This window comes from Emydura macquarii, unplaced genomic scaffold, assembly GCF_026122565.2.
Source record: "Emydura macquarii macquarii isolate MOO-44397 ecotype Brisbane River unplaced genomic scaffold, CSIRO-AGI_Emac_v2 contig_2432, whole genome shotgun sequence".
NCBI lineage: Eukaryota > Metazoa > Chordata > Testudines > Chelidae > Emydura > Emydura macquarii.
The window spans coordinates 22,458-39,545 of NW_027132569.1; the positions used below are offsets into that span (position 1 = coordinate 22,458).

A 17,088-nucleotide genomic window follows, 5' to 3' on the forward strand; every position below is an offset into this window, starting at 1 on the left:
ATAAGAGGTGGTGTTCTGTATAAATACAATATATTGCAATAAATTATAATATTGTTTGTTCCTATTAGATTCTTCTGCCCCTTCCTTTTTACTCCTTTTCTATCTCTTGATCCTTATTATTAACTACTTTTAATTAAAAAATACAAATTTCATGTCCAAATAAACCCTGTCCAGTTCTCTCCCAAGTTAGTTGTAGTTCACTAACCTCTAAACTAAAGTATTGCTCCCCTACCTTAACAGTATAATGTTGAAATCATAAAAGAAATGCATGTAAATTTGCTGCACATTTTAGGTAAGATTAAAGTTAATTGTTGGATGTAATGGGAGTGGTTATGACATGTAACAAACAAGCACAGTATCTAGGATAGTAAGCAGCGAAAGCCACTTCAGCCTACCTTTTACCAGACAAAAACCAATTTGATTAACATAGACTCTAAGATCAGAAGGGATCAATATGATCATCTAGTCTGACCTCATGCACAATGCAAGCCACAGAACCTCACCCATCTACTCCTGTAATACACCTGTAACCTATGACTGAGTTATTAAAGTCCTCAAATCATGGTTTAAAGACTTTAAGGTACAGAGAATCCACCAGCAAGTGAGCCGTGCCCCATGCTGCAGAGGAAGGCAAAAAACTCCCAGAGTCTGTATTGAATGAAGTCTAATATGAAACAGACTAATTTTAACATTTAAACTATATTTAGTATGGCTCCAATTATGTGTGTTACTGATTAAAATTGTTTCTTGTTAAGTGTCCAAAAGTACCACTATACTTATATTGGAACTTTGAAATTGCAATTGTGAATAGTTTGGTAGTACATTGGTAGTTTGGTAGTACATTAAAGTTAAGCTTAGTTTCAGCAATCTTTCCAGGAAGGAAAGAAGCCACAGAAGTTGTGGGTATAAAAGTGAATAGCCATATACATTGCTTGTGATCTAAAGTAAGAACAAAATTCTCATGTGGCATGCAATCTGCATTACTGTATAGACATTAAAGTAGGTTGATTATAGGCGTCTGGTTCCCATCCAGGGTGCAAGTTGGCTCATTTAAAAAAAAAACTTCTGAAAGTTGCATTCTCTATCAACCAAAGACAGAGTTAGAAAGCTACCTCCAAGAATGGCTTCTAAGATTGTATACATATCCAAAATGAAAATAAATAGCACTGAAGTGAAGACAGATGTCTAGCTCTTCTACTTGCTTAAGAAGATATTATTTTAAGTTAATTGAGAGAGGCAATTTATTCAATTCAAATAAATGAATGGAGAGACATTTTCAAAGGTGATTGGTTTTTTTTTTTGGTAAGATTTGGTAGCTACATTTAGATTTGATAGGTGATGGGAAATTGTAATGTCCTTTTAATGCAGCTCTTTGCAAATGTCTGATTGTGTTCTTTGTTTAGTATTCATAGTTACTTGGTTGTCTGTTATCACCAAAGAATCAAGGTAGCAGGACTAACAGCACACTCACAAAATTAAAAGAAGTGATAAATTTCTGGGACAGCCCATGCTTTCCTCTCTGAACAAATTCAGATCACAGTAATAATGGGGTTGATTTATTGCATGTGTTTGAAAACTAACCATGCAAATTATATTGTTAATAGGGTAAAAACTGAATGAAACCTGAAATTCCCATTAAACATAGCAACATTCTAGTTATCTCCTCACTTGTGCTCGAAGTTACACACTTTAGCAAGATCTCATCTACTAAGTTTGCGTCAACTATGAACTCTATACTGATAAAAATCTCCCTCCCATGACCGAATGGCTTCCCTCCATTTAAACCCATATCTTAGCCTTGTTTCTTTGACCTCTGCTTCTGGATGGCTTTCAGGCAATTTAACATGGCCAAGCACCTAATTTTTTCTTCCCTCCAAAATCCACTCCTCACATTTTCTATTACTGTTGATAACATCACTATCTTCCCTGTCACCTAGGCTTGCAACCCAGGAATCATCTTTGAGTGATCTGCCCTTCGTATCAGGCAGTATCTAGTTCCTACCTCCCTTTCATCTGCAACATCTCTAAGATCTAATCTCTTTTATGTATCCAGACAGCAAAATGTCATCCAGGTCCTAAACATCTCCTATCTTATTTACTGCAACCTCCTCTTACTCTGATATCTTTGCTACTTTCATCATTCCCTCACCCCACCCCACCCCAAATATAATGCAGCAACTGAGATCTTCTTGGCCCATTGATATGATCGTGCTCACCCCTTCTTTGTATTTATGCATTGCTTCATGTTCAAATTGTGCTTACCTTCATAACGCTACATAACATCCTCTGCGTACTTAATTAACCTAATCTAACCACATTGCATCCCACACCACTTTTCTAATGATACCAGCCCCAGTGTCCTAATTGCTCACCATGCTCATAACCACCTATGCCCTTTTGCATATCATCATCCCTTTATGTGGAATGCCTTCCTCTAAGTGATTTGTCACACCACTAGTCAAATCCCACGTTGGGTAAACCAACATAGAAATGGACCTTAAGTGAATTATCTAAGACATTTTATTTTATTTCATATAAATAAATGTAAATATCATATATGTATACTTAATACGTATTTCATGTGTGTGTGTGTGTGTGTGTGTGTGTGTGTGTGTGTGTGTGTGTGTGTGTAAAAATTAACTTGTTGAAAACTATAAAAACAAACTGTTCTGTCACACTACATACACCTTTGAGTAACCAGTGTAATTTAACTGTCTTCCTACTCTAATTAATCTGGTGCCCCTTTACTGTATTGTGTGAAATTACAGTGTAAACTTTTCTGGGAATGCACCTTGTTGAGTTTATCTATACTGTGAGATGCATAGCACACTCTTGAGTGTAAAATAATAATGTTTTCAACTACCATGTGAATAACTGAATTAACCAAGTATACTTAAACTGCATCTTTAAGACATCATGTTGAAGTTTTGTTTATCGAGCATGCTAAAAGCATAGTTCTTAGAGAAATCTATAGCACTGCTTTTACAGATGCTCAGACTCACAATTTCATTATTCAAATTGGAGTCTGTTCTAGGGTCAGAATGCCAGTCTGTGTGTTGTCTGTCTGCCTCCTGTGTGTGCAATACATGTGTCGGTTACATAGGCAGTTTTGCAAATATTGAAATAGAAGCGTGATCTGTCATAATTCCAGCTTTTGTTGATTTCCATCCTATATTTCTGAGTTAGCCAAATGTATGCAGAGCTCTCAGAACCTAGACACTTTTCGCTGTTACTGGCTTGTACACTTAAGCACAGGGCGTGCAGGTTCCTGGAATTCATACTTAATCATGTTGCAACAAGTAGTGAGTTGTGTGACAGCATGGGACAGTTATATGCAGCTTCATGGTGAAATTTGTGAGTTCCAATTCTGAGCAGCAGTATTGTTCAAATTATAGAGTGCCTTGATATCTTTAAAAAAAATCCATTAATGAAACTGTTTAAGATATTGTCTACTGCAAGGACATTTGTATACAATTTGAAAGAATTGGCAGTAAGTAGTAATGTAAAAGATCAGCTCTTTTAGCAGAATTTATTACTGTGTATATGCATATATGAAAGCTAGGAATTATTATAATATTGCACCTGGCTTTTTCTAGTAAAATATAATCAAGGTAGTAAAGACATGATCAGGTACACACTTTGTCTATAAAGCATACAGTCTTAAATTCCAAAATGCTTGTAAGTTTTATTCATGCTATTTGCAATCATTTGGACCTGAAAGAATTTTATTTCTAAATTTCCCTTGTGACTGCAAGAACTTGAAGAATTTCAAGGCAATGCTAGTGATAAATTACAAAACATACATTTTCAAGAAAGAAGGTTTTAAGAATGTTTGTTTGAGTTGGCGCATACAAATATGTATTTTCATGTAATATTTGAAATGCATGTTTATTTTCTTTAACTTGTGCATACCATTGTGTCCTGTTGAAGTTAACAGGGAGGGCTTCAGAGGTAGCTGTCCTGTAAGTGTGGGTGTACATCCCGAGTTCATTGTTTTATGTGATATTCCAGTCCTAACTGGTGGATGAGGGGTTTGACAAGAGAAATTAAAGAAAAGTGGTACTGATTTTTGGCATCAGAGATATTCCTCAATATATCTAACTCAATTAGAGGGATTTGAATTATGAATGGTAAATGGCTTAAACTAAATTAAGCTGATTGAACAGAAATGTTAACTAGAGGAATTCTTTCAGCTTTATATCCAGGTAGAAGCTATATCTAAATATACATTAGATTAACCTTGTCTACCCTTTCACCTTTATTATGGTTGTGGTCAATTCTGTCCTCCAGTTGCTTCAGTATTGTTCGTACTGTCCCCTCTTCACTTAGTGAACTTGGAGGAGCTGGTGGGATACAGTAGCAGTAGATGGGCAGCAATCTTGTCACCACTGCATTGTGTAGGAGCTGCAAGTATGGCTCTTAAAGCACATTCTGTTAGAGCTGTATCTACAGCTGTTGCAACATGTAGGAAAAGTACCTGACATTTCTTACAAAACCATATGACCACCTATATTCATCCATGTTCCCGTTGCTCCTTCCCCCTTATTTTCTGTTGTTGCTTGACCAAAATGAAAATGGAAGCATTAAGTCCCCTTTCAGGTGGGAGTATGTTGGTCGCTAAAATGAGAGTTGTAATCCCGACTCTGCCACCTCATGTGTTACTGTCATATGTCAATCATTATTGACATGACGTTTTCTGTTTTGTTTTCTGCATACAAAACAGGTAAGAATTACCCCCATCTCATACAGATGTTATGAGTTTAATTAACATTACTAATAACGTTTTCTACTTACGACTCCTTTCATCAGAGGATGTCAAAGCACTTTGTTGTATCAATGCAGGATACAGCTGTCAAGAATATTTCCACAAATGAAGTTCTGCAGTTAATCTTGGACCTGCTTGTGCAGTAGCTTGTTCTTCTGGATTTGTTTTACAAGATGTCAGGCTGATGTGAATACAGTTGAATTGTAGAGCATTATTTCATGTGACTAAAAATGTTCCTTATAGTGACACACTGATTAGATTGCTCATAGGAAGAGATCCCAGTGAGAGTTGAATTTTATGCAACAGTAGCCTATAGCACTATTTTGACAAAGAGGTTAAAGTGTTTGGGCTTTGTGCTTACCATAGAGCTTAAGTTGTTGTGTGGTAGCAGCAGTTTGTGATAATATAAACTGAAGAATCTTTGTTTCCATTAAATTCACATACATACCATCTGTCAAGCAAATGAGATGTGAAACTAATGTGCATGTCTTACTCTTTTTGCAATGGCTTCCATTGACATTACTAAAAACATACAGAACTTTGATTAATTTTTTTAACTGTTAAACAGCAGTTTAATCTTTTCTTATGAGTGTTAAGTTGCTTACAGACCATTAACTTTTTTCTTTAGACAATGGCAAAGGTTATAACCACAGTGCTGAAGTTCCCAGCTGACCAAGCTCAGAAGATCTTAGAACGAGAAGATGCTCGTCCATTGGTAAGCCATGTAGGTAGACTGAATATATGTGCATGGGCTGCTAGACATAAGTAGGGAAAACTTGGTTGTTTAACATTCCCTCCCTTCCTCAGGAGAATTTCCCATTGTAGAAGTAAGCTTGAGTTTATGACAAAAGAAAGAAGTAAGGACCTTGTCTCCACTGATATGTTCCACCACTGGTCTAGTACAGGAGCAGCTCCACTGGTGGTTGTGGCAATGGGAGCACTATGTAGCCATGTATAGTTATCGATCCTTACTAAAAGAAAAAATGGTAACTCCTGTGCCCACCTGGTTTTGCTTTGTCTTCAGTAGTACTTCTGCTTCAAAGAGAACAATTTTTGTCTTTTTAAAATTGACAACAAATGTTGAAAGCCGCCTCAGCTCTCCCAATATCGGATAAGTCATGTGAGCATAGAGAAATCTAGATTTTGGGAGGGACAGAATGGAACTCATATTATACTAGTGACTTTAATATTTCCTAAAGGGCTAGATTTTCAGTTATTTAAGGAATTGAAGGGTGCTTTGATTTACAAAAAGATTTCCAAGTAAGTGAATTACAAGACCAGGAGAAAAGTACTTTATGCTTTCAGGAAAGCAAGATACAGTGCTAATCAGAAAAAGCACTCCTTGCATGATCACTATTTTATAAGAATTGTAACAAGCATTATATTAGTTTAAAGGCTGTAAAAATATTTTCTCTATGCCATGTCTGAACTCACACATCCCTGTTCTTGTGGGCCAATTTAATAAAATAAGAGTAAAATAAAGTAAGAGTTAAATGTAGCTTGTACTTATTCTGCTGGTCTGGTTTCTTCTATCCTTCCCTCCCTACAGGTTTTGGCTATCTCTGATAATTTCAGAGACAGATGTGAAGATTATTTTAGGTAGTTGTATGTTTCACTTTAAGTAATCACACAAACACATTGATCTCTTTGAAGCAAACTTTTAAAACATCTTCCATTTTATCTGCTGTGCTGCTCAGTTACTGTTAACATAGAGTTGAACACAACAAGCAAAATTATAGATTTTTGTTTGTTTGTTTGAAGGGGTGTTGAAGGTGTTTTGTTTGAAGGGGAACTATGCTGTAAAAGCAACATTGATAAGTATTTGATTTCAGTCAAGGTTGCAAGGCATTCCAATCTCCAAATATTTATTTAAACTAGTAAAACAAAAAGAGTGTAATTTCCTCTCCAAGTTAAGCACTCCTTACACTAAAAGTATCTGCACCGTGTTATCTGAAATTATTAGCACCATGCTTGTCTTCAAAGGTAATTTAATCAGATATTAATAGACCTTTACCTTTTTAACCCCCTCTCAAGCCTTCAGGTGGAAAGCTGTCTTTTTGCCATTGACAAACCCTTCTGGTGATTGAGTTATGTTTTGAGATCTGTCTCTACAAAAAGGGCTAGAGACCAGCTTTATCTTTAAGTGAAAGCTTAGGTCTCCAGTAATTGTTTGGCATCCTGCACTAAGCTTGCAAGGAGCATTCATTCTCTGATATTGATACTAAAGAAAATGTTAACTTCAGTAATTTGACTTTAATCAATCAAATGTTGTGCACAAAATATTTTCTAGGGATGTCAAGTTAAATAAGTTTCATATACCATTGCCATTTCATTTTTTAACAAAATGACAAAGATTTTAACTGTGTTCAGAAGCTTAGAGTATCCTAATTCAGAAACCCCTTGTCCAGATCACTTCAGGTTTTGTATAATAATCTTACTTTGGCCTCAGACCTAGCCTATTAATTTTGAGGCCAATATAACTTTTGGGGGGAATTTTTGGGAGGCAAAATTGGGCTTAGTGAAAAGTCAGGTGCACCATTAATTATGAAGTGAATACACAATCTTCTTTGCCCTGTTTCAAAATTCTTCAGTCTATTTTGCTGAAGCACAACAGAGATGTGTATGGTGAACATTCAACTAATAAAAAATTAAACATGTCTAACCAGTTTGTTGTCCTTTTTAGTATGCCTGGAGTAGCACCTGTTTAGATGTTTGCTAAACTTTTTGATGTACTTGTGTTAGAAATAAACAGATTTAGACTGCTGGGATTAGACTAAACTATCCAAGCATATTAAAGAATGATGGTATATGAAAAACATGCATTAAATACTTTTTTCCTTTTTAGAGGAATAAATTGTCTAAATTACAGCATAAATGCATATTTTTAAACAAATAGGGAATGCTTTGATTATCCTGATAGGAAAAAAGTCTGATATTCCTATTAATTTTTGCCTGAAATATTTACAACTTTTAAAAGCATAAATTGTCAACTTGTTTAACTACTGAAATAAAACACAGTTTACACAGTAGTAAGTTAAGGATACTAGTTAGTTTTATTTACCATTTTAGTGCCTGATCCTTCCCTTACCTATATAATGGACGTACATCTAAGAATTTCTCTTGAAAGTTTATAAACAAATCACAGATAAATTGACTTGAGATATCGCCCTTGGTACATTAGTATTTACTTCAGTGTTGTTTCTGTCTAATCCTCTCAGCCTCATGTGTAAGCACAAGATGTCCACTGAGCTCGTATTTGTGCTATTAATAAAGCATTCCAATAAGATGTTTTCTTCCTGGCTTTGTAGTTTACCTCACCTCGCAGTGGTATCTTCTGAATATTCCATCAGTCTGTGCTTAGTTAGCATGTGGGTGAGTGAAGCCTAATATGTGTATTGTGTTTTATTTGAAGGTCAAATCTAAAGCATGCGATTATCCTTCTGCTAGATTTTTCTTTCTCTCCTCCCTGGTTTTGTTCATAATTATTGAATGCTCTTTGCACAATAAGCTTGTAATATACCCCTAAACAAACTGTTTATTATATTTCACTTTAGAAAGCTAAGTTTGTAAGAAGTAAACTTCAGTCTCAAGATTAATATATTTTCTGATCTGAGGAGAGTTTGCATCTTTTCAAATATTGATTCAGAGCTGTACAAACCCCCGATACATCAAAAGGGAGTAGAAAAAGATTGTTAATCCAATACCCTGTAATACAAAATATATTGAACTTGGCTTTGTTCTATTTGTGCTTTTATCATTTTCTGGGCTTCTTATTTGAATAAGCAAATAGGTAAGTCAAATTACTGGAATATGCTCACTTACTTGGTACTTAAAATGGATCCTTATGCCATATAAAAATCAAAAGGGGTCCCAATTTAATAAAATACTTAAAATGAAATATTGCATACATGAGCCCTGATCCAGTAAGGCACTTAAGCATGTGCTTAACTTCAAGTTGGGTTCAAATGAGACTTCAAACCTACTTAAAGTTCAGCACATGCTTCAGTATTTTGCTGGCTCAAGGCCATGGGTCGGAGATAACAGAAAACAACAATGTAGAGAAAGGGAAGAAAAGACCTTTTTGATTGGACCCTCATAGTATGCACAAAGAACCATAGTGTTAGAGACCGAGTGGCTGGGTTGGCTTACAAAGAAAAGGGTGCATCAGACCACTCAAGGTAAAAATTAAAAGCAGTAGTGGTCCACAGGAATAGGACATGGAAGTAAATAGTCTCAACTTTCTGCATAATGTAACTGGATTAGCACTCTGATAATATCATTGATATAAAATGTTTCATAATATTTCAAAACAAATTCTGCTGGACATGCTGAGTTTGCCTAATTTTTTTCTCCCTTAAAACTAAAACCAGACAAAGCTTAGATGCAAAAAGGTTTCTGCTCTTCTCCTTATTTCATACTCCCTTAAATGTTGCATTCTGAGCCCAATATTTGGAGTGTCTGTCCTCTGGGACATTAGTATCAGCGGACTTTTCCTTTACTATTGTTGAAAATGTTTGAAGTGTCAGTATCAGCAGGATAAAACTATTTTCAGCACCATTATAGAAAGCATGATTGAGATGTAATCCGTTATGCTTTCTGTAGCCATGTTGGGGAAAAAAGTTTTTTGTCCTTTCAGTCAGTAAAACGGTTTTCAGCATCCTTTAGGAGAGGAAAAGAAGAGGCTTGATGATAACCATGATGGCAGCAACAGGTCATTTTATTAACATAGATGAGGCCAGTTCATGTAAATCTTATATAATCTAGTAAAATTTCATTGTAGGAGTAAATTGTGCTGTCCTAGTTTTTAAAAGCTTTAGTGGGTTATGAAAGTTTACTGTCCTCAAATACGATGTTATTCTTGCCTCCATGCAGCTTATGATCAAGACGATGCTGACTGCATTGCAAATGTGAAGTGTACACTTCTTGATTATGTACGAGGGATTTATATCCATGATTGGCCAAGGCAGAAAATTGTTCTGAGTTGGAGCATTGTTACTTTCCTGTCATCTTAAATAGAGGCATTGATAGGAAAAAAGAGGGAATAACATTTTTTCTCATTCTAAACCTTAGTTTTATATTTTATTTAACTAGGCATGATGTTCAGATGCAGTATTTAGTTTCCAGTGGGGCCTTACTCTTTTTACTCAGCTTCTCAGTTGAGTTGACTGAAATGTATAGAAAGTGAGTTACTTGCCCAAAATCACAAAATAGTCATTCAGCCTGACCTCAAATCCAAGATTTTTCTGTCTCCTATTCATTTTCTCCAGCATCCAGATTCAATTGCTCTCCTGATTTATTTATTTTAATACTAAAAATGCTTGTAATTTTCTCTTTATAATGTAACATTTATTTACTTTTTTTCTCCCTAGTCATGGCTACGACCATCTTGAAGAAATTGTGATAGTAATGTCTTATGACAATGCTGCTTAGAAATACATTCATATCACTGTTCTCCATTGAGAATGGACAAGAGGAAAAACTATTATTCAGGGTCCCAGATGGAGCAGCAAGACAAAAAAAAAAAAAAAAAAAAAAATAAACACACCCTTTGGACCATGAATATAGTTAAAACTGCCTTGAGAAGAGATGCTAATCAGTGGTTATCTGGTGATGAGTCTTTTTTCTCCTCGTATTGACTACCATCTTCTATTTTGTGTTAAAGGTTATTTTTTTAAAGAGAAGAAAAAAGACTGTAACCTAGACTCCCCCCCACTCTCCCCACCTCTTGTATTTCAATACAGGTTTCACTGGGTGTTTTAAAGAGTTGAACTTAACGGTTTGTCTCTTCTATTTATTTTTGATTTTTTGACTGAATGAATTGTGCAATACATTTTTGGGTGGATAGCACTTAGTGGGTGATTCCTGGTGAATTAGGCCATTTTTGTTTAAATATTTTCTTCCAATTTGATCTTTTGATTGTTTGCTAAAGGCCATTTCTTTAAGCTTTTGCTCACAATAAATCCAAATTTTAGTACCTCATTTGTTTACGCTTAGCTTTTGTACTTATATTTTCTGAAGAAGTACACTACTGTAAATTGTAAATAGTTAATACATAACTGTATCATATGCTGATCTGTGACTGGCAATGCTAATCTGGCAGGAGCTGAAATGAAATAAAGTTTTATTTACTATACTGGTTTGGAATTGTGTGTATTTTTTATATTCTACATATATTTTTAATGAGCAGCAACTTTGTACTAGACCACAGATAAGACCATAAGTCAATATTTGCTTGGAACATTTACAATCTAAGGCCCTGATCCTGCCAAGACTCAGTAACTTCAGGCATGTAAAAAGTTAATGGGGACACTCCAATGCATAAATCTCTGAAGGATCATAGCCTAAGTGACTGACATAGAAAACATGATCAACTGGAAAGCAAGACAGTAACTTGGTTTGGTATATTTTGTTATATGTATATTAGCATACAAAAAGGGGCTTGATCCTCTACATACCCACATCCAGGTAGACCCCATGTGGGTAAAGATCAATTGTTCTCTATTTACAGGGATATCAGGCACAGTACTGTAAATCCGGACAAAGGTTAAACTTACACACACACCCCATCCCAAATGTTTATAGTTGTGGGGAATAATTCTCATCTGTACTCTGCCTAGTAGTTTCTCTGCAAGGATTACCTCTATACCTTATTCCACATGTCCAAGCAACTTCAGGGTTGTTGGTTTTATTGGTTATTTTTGTTTCCGTTAACCACCATTATAAAATACCTACCACCTTATTTAACAAATAAAACTCTTGCCGGAGCAGTATTTGCTCCATGGCCAAAGAGAGAACACTCCTCGGTCCTGTACTAACAATGGGTTTAAGAGCTGATTGTTTGTGACTCATCAAGGCTACAAAAAAGGAGCTTTAAACCTTACTTGACAGCTACCATGTAGAAAGCCAGAAATACAAGATGCACATTTGAAGCCCTGTTAGACTAACGTATCAGACCTTAAAACTGAGATGTTCTATAAGAAAAAGTTAATAAGGTCACTTGATTTTCTAAACTTAGTTTTTCACTTTCCCTCCAAGGCTTGTATAGCTGGACATATGGTAATTAAAGAATTCTGGTTTTTATACTACCTAAAACATTTCTAAAATATTTCTGTAAAACACATCATACAACACCTACCACAGTGGGGTCCTGATCCTTGACTAGAGCTCTAGGCACTAGCATAGTACAATAACATACAGTATACATGACAGGAGGAGAGTTTTAATGGCATCAGTTTGGTGTGATCTCGTGGCTTCATCCTTCATCATCATTCATGAGTAATGCGGAAAATGTGTAATCCTCATGCACATGGGTATAGGATACAGAGCATATTTTCCGAAATAGAAGTTTGGGGCAGAAAATGAAAAGTATTTTTTTTCCACACTGGGGGCATTTTTATAGGACAGAATGTAATTACCCACAATTGGAATTAAGCTGAAATCCTTTGAATATTAAATACTTCTGTTAGAAAATACTATGATATCTTTAATGACCCAAGAGGGTCTCTGTTTTATCTCTCATCTGAGAGCCCGGCATTAGAAATGTAGATGCATACCTTACCAAGGAAATAGAAACCTAGAATACACTGACACATTTCCACACTACAAACAAATGAAGAGGAGAGGAAATCAGTCCCTTATTGGTTTGGTTTTGACAAGTGGCTTTTGAGGGTTAAACAAAACATTTAAACATTGTAACATGTTTTCTGGAGGTGAGCAGTCTTTTAATAGCCTTACCTGCCTGAAAGATGTTACTGAGGATTCTTATTCAACTAAATAAATCCATGGCAAAATATTTGCAGGTAGAAGGAGACCCTGTTATGGGGTGCTTAGTTTCAAGAAATGCATTTCCCATTCAGTTCATCTCCAAAATTTTGTACCCTCGTGGAATTAATAAAACAGAGATCATTCCTAGTGTTCAGTACTGTACATGCTCTCTAGATAGCTAGTGATGTCCAGAAGAGATCTTGAATCATTCTCTTCTGATCCTGAACAATCAAACGTGATATAAATAGAAGAGTGTTTCTGTGTTGCTTGCTGTGATAAACCTCTGATACTCAAACTTAAATATCTTCAACTCTTCCATCACTAATAGACTCTCTGACCACTGTGGCTTCCCTTTGTTCTTTATGACCTTTTCCCCTTTTTCACTGCATATGATATGCTTGATGCTTTCTCACAGAAATATTCCTTTTAGTAGTTTTGCTTTAAGAGCCTTTTTTTTTTTTTGCTTTGTTTCTCCATTGTATGTTCTGTATTGTGTATGGGAACTCGTTCTCCAGAATATTGGCTAATGTTCAAGGTTGCAGATGAGCAGACTTCAGATTTTGTACGTGTGGAATTTGTAGAATGTATGTTCTAGTCTTTCCTGGCTGGCCTTCTAGGGGTTTGTATAATTTTGCTATCAATACCATTACAAAAAGTTTTAAATACACATTTCAAGCTTAGGTTTCCATATAAGGTATACATCATCTTATGCCATGGGAAATTAAATGCATTAGCAGCCTATTACCCTGACACTGAAGTTTATAACCCCTTGTATTTTCCAGTGTCTTGTCTCATGCCTCGCCATCTGGACATTTTTCATGTAGCTTTGATCACTTCCCCCACCTTCTCACAAGATACTACCTCAGAGCTGTTATTTGTCAACCATGACTTGAATACAGTGAACTGAAATGAAATTGATAGTCACACTATTTAAACAACATTACTACAACTTGAAGTGAATAAATTAATTTTTTTCTAAGCTCAGTGGCCATCATATTCTAAGTGATCTTATTTTTAAAAAAGCGCCTTACGTAGTTACCATCAAGCTTTCTTAATTATTTACAGCACAAACAAAAATGCTCCCAAAATTCACTATTATTTAAAAGCTTTTAAAAAGTTCTATAATTCTTTACTCATCAAATTGCTATTTCTTAATGTAATGGTAATAAAAATGGTGTTAAGCACAAGACTCTGATACAGTTTGAGTTTATAACAAAACTCAAGAAAATTACTTCCAGAACTTTATAAAAGAATGTGTAAGCATGGAATTATTTTAGCATTAAAAAAGAAAATGTCAACGGTTCATGAGTGTAGAAAAAGTGCTTCCTTGAGTGTTTCACCTTATATGTGGTGGCTTTTGTGTTTCTTAGAGCATACTAAAATACTGATAGTAATGCCAATAGAGATATAACCTAATAAATTCCAGCTGTAAATACTATGAATTACAAAACTTTCCTATTTAGATATATATAGCTGAAAGACCGGCTCATAAAGTTACTGGCTGCCTTTTGGCAATGGATAGGATCTCAAGCTTGTCCAAACTGTAATTTTAGAACCGAATATTGCAAAAAAAAAAATTTAGATATTTTCTGTTGAACTTTCCTTCATTGAAAACACACTGTATAATTTATTTATACATACACACACCTGCATGTGCACACACATGTATGTATATAACATATAAGAAACACAAGGCTTGAAAAATTTACCAAGCACTAAGGTCTTTAAAATTTACCAAGACCCAAGCTACTGATCAGCAAGGAAAATAGCTGTCCTTTTATTGAATAAACTTACATTTTATAAAATGTATTAAATAGAAAGTTAATTCAACATACGCCCTGTTCTATCTTCTTAATACCCCCTTCCATGGATTTAATTCAACTTTCATTTCTTTCTTATCATAGATCATGGTTTCTTTTTCTGCATAATATAGTGTCTGCTCCTTTTTTCCTCTCCTTCTACTCTATATCCCTTTCTCTCTCTTCACCACACTGTTCTCTATCTGCCCTATATTTTTGTCCAACTTTGCCCCTAAAAATCTTTTCCTTTTATCACATCATTTCTCTTCCCTGCTCCCATATCCAGGCACTCACTCACCTGCTCACACTTCATATCTTCAGACTGTATTTAGAGTTTGAAAAGTTTTGCACACTCCAAATAACAGTATGTCTGCTTTCTATTGGCAGTAACCAGTTGAAGCTCCTTCTCCTACTCCCCAACTACTGGGAAGGAGAGGGTGCTTGGATTATTAATAGGGTGCTGTCTCTTGACCCTACTAAATGGTGCATCATCTCTTGGAGTCTCTAACTACTAAGTATATCTTAAATTTAAGGCCCCCCAATACCCGTCTGCTTGCTAGGAGAGATTAGCTCTCTCTTTGTTTTCCTCCTCTCCCCATGTCAATGAAGGTGGTGGTCTCCACGAGTCTATCCCTATTCCACCTTCTGTGTTTTGTTTTGTGTTTTTTCCTTCTTGATAAATAATTTCAGAGCCTCTGTTTACTGCCGATAGATGTTTGCAGCAACATAGTGAAACTGATCTTTCTTTTGACATATTCACTACTACCCACTGGGATCTGAACAGCAGTGGTGAAATTGAGAATTGTACATATTGACTGAAATTTTCAGAGGCACCTACAGGATTTGGATTCTTTCTTTGCATGAATTTTAATGGGAACGGGTGTCCGGGTGGGATTACAAACGCATCTAAATAGGATGTTACACCTTGCAGGCTATGAACTGTGTAAAGATACGTATGTGTCTCTTATATTAGACATATAACATGTCATTCAGCCAGTATACACACATTAAAATTGGAATAGGTTATATTTAAGGTGGGCTTAATATCCTAAGGGAAGTTTTTGAAGAGTTGTGTAACAAATGTAATTTCACATAACAGATCAAGATAAATAATTCCAGAGTATTTGTAAACCAGGCTGAATGCTGAGTCAGCTGGTTGCATTCTATAATTTAAGATCCATGAATACTTTTTCTCTTCCCTTATGTACAGTGCTCTTGTCTAAAATGTATTTCAGCTTTAAAAACTTATTTTTGGTTAGTTACTTGAATAAGTGATGACACCTCTCACAATAAGTGGCATTAATTAATTACAGATTACAGTTTCTCATTGTATTTGCCTCCCTCTCCTTGTTCAGATCCCTCCTAAAATTCACTTCTGCCTTGTTGCCTTCAAGAAGCAAATCCATCAAGATGTGCATATTGGATGATTGTCTGATCTTGCACCGGTGCAAATAATGAGTAACTCCTGTGAAGTTACTCCATTGTAAAACTGGAGTCATAACAGAATCAGGGACTCTCCAGGGACTTTGTATCATTACTTCTAGTCCCAGACAGCAAGAATCTAGTGGATGTTCCCAAGGAATAGCCTTCAGTAACATGATTTATGGAAATGCATGTGGTACTGTACAGTGTAGTTATGTGTGCTGGTACAGAAGTAAAAATTGAGCATTGGTCACTTTTTTACATTGTAAAATTAGCATCACCTATTCTGTAATTGTGCAAACTTTTTTCTCTAATGTTGCAGTTTAAAAATTATTAGATTTAGCAACTAAATTGCTTTTAATTTCCTATTCTCTCATCCTATTCTCATTTAGAAGAGTTCGCTGTAAACATTGTGCCCTGCAATGTACTGAAATAGTTTTACATGTGTTGCAGTTTGAAATAAACACCAGCTTGCACAGATTTCCTTTGCTGTAGAACAGTGGTGGATATTATTCCCTACAATGGCCATTTAATACCACATGACATTTTACAGTAGCTTGGTTTAAACCAATGGCAATTATGTGGTAATACTGTATACTAATATTGTATTATCTTGGGATAATGGATGATGGTGGAGGAGGGAGGAAAAGAGTGGTGGCTGTGGGGACAGGTAGGATACAAAGACTTTCCCCTCTGATTTACAGGTTCTAAACCAGACCAGGTCAGTAAAGACCAAAAGTCACTGCTGTCTGGAGTACGAAATAAGTTGGTCCCATCACAAAAGCCACCACTACACTTAACTCATAACCAACAGGGGGGCCACTTATGTCAGCAGAGAGACCAAGGCTTGAATGGATAGGGAGACTGAGCTACCTCAATCTCTCTAGGCTTGTCCCTGTGGGCTAGGGTTGAAGTATGTTGGCATGACTGTTTTGGAGAAGCCTTCACTATTGGAGCAATATCTCTCTTTGTGGCTTCAGTGCTTTGTTTTCAAGTGCCTTTCACAAGCATTTAAATTTACTAAAATAAAAAAAGAGCAAAATGGGCAGCATATACCATATTTACCACTGGTTATATGTTGACCACTTCATTAGCACTAGAAAGGACTTAGCCCTGAGTTATCAGATCTAGGTTTCCTACTCATTGTCTGCAAGAAAAATAGCTCTTGCACTGAAGATATTATTCATTGCCCAACTTGTATAGAAGCACTTAGAGGTTTTTTGACTGGGCTCAGGCAGTATATCTTTTACAGATTAATCAAAACAATCAAGCAAGCACTCTTTAGAAACTTATAAAAGTTATTTGTCTATGCAGCAAAGTTAGCATACGTTTGTGGTA

The 17,088-nt window shown here is 35.7% G+C and overlaps 1 protein-coding gene across 1 annotated transcript in view; it reads left to right on the top strand.

The window, feature by feature from the left end:
- The window catches only part of LOC137162584 (golgin subfamily A member 4-like), a gene marked incomplete at its 5' end in the record, with an annotated part of 31,910 nt that extends 21,012 nt beyond the window's left edge, over positions 1–10,898 (top strand). The window contains 2 exons of the mRNA XM_067562455.1: positions 5,394–5,480; positions 10,135–10,898. Of these exons, the coding sequence (XP_067418556.1) occupies positions 5,394–5,480; positions 10,135–10,155 (108 nt within the window). The remainder of the gene's footprint in view (positions 1–5,393; positions 5,481–10,134) is intronic.
- Between the last annotated feature and the right edge of the window lie 6,190 nt (positions 10,899–17,088).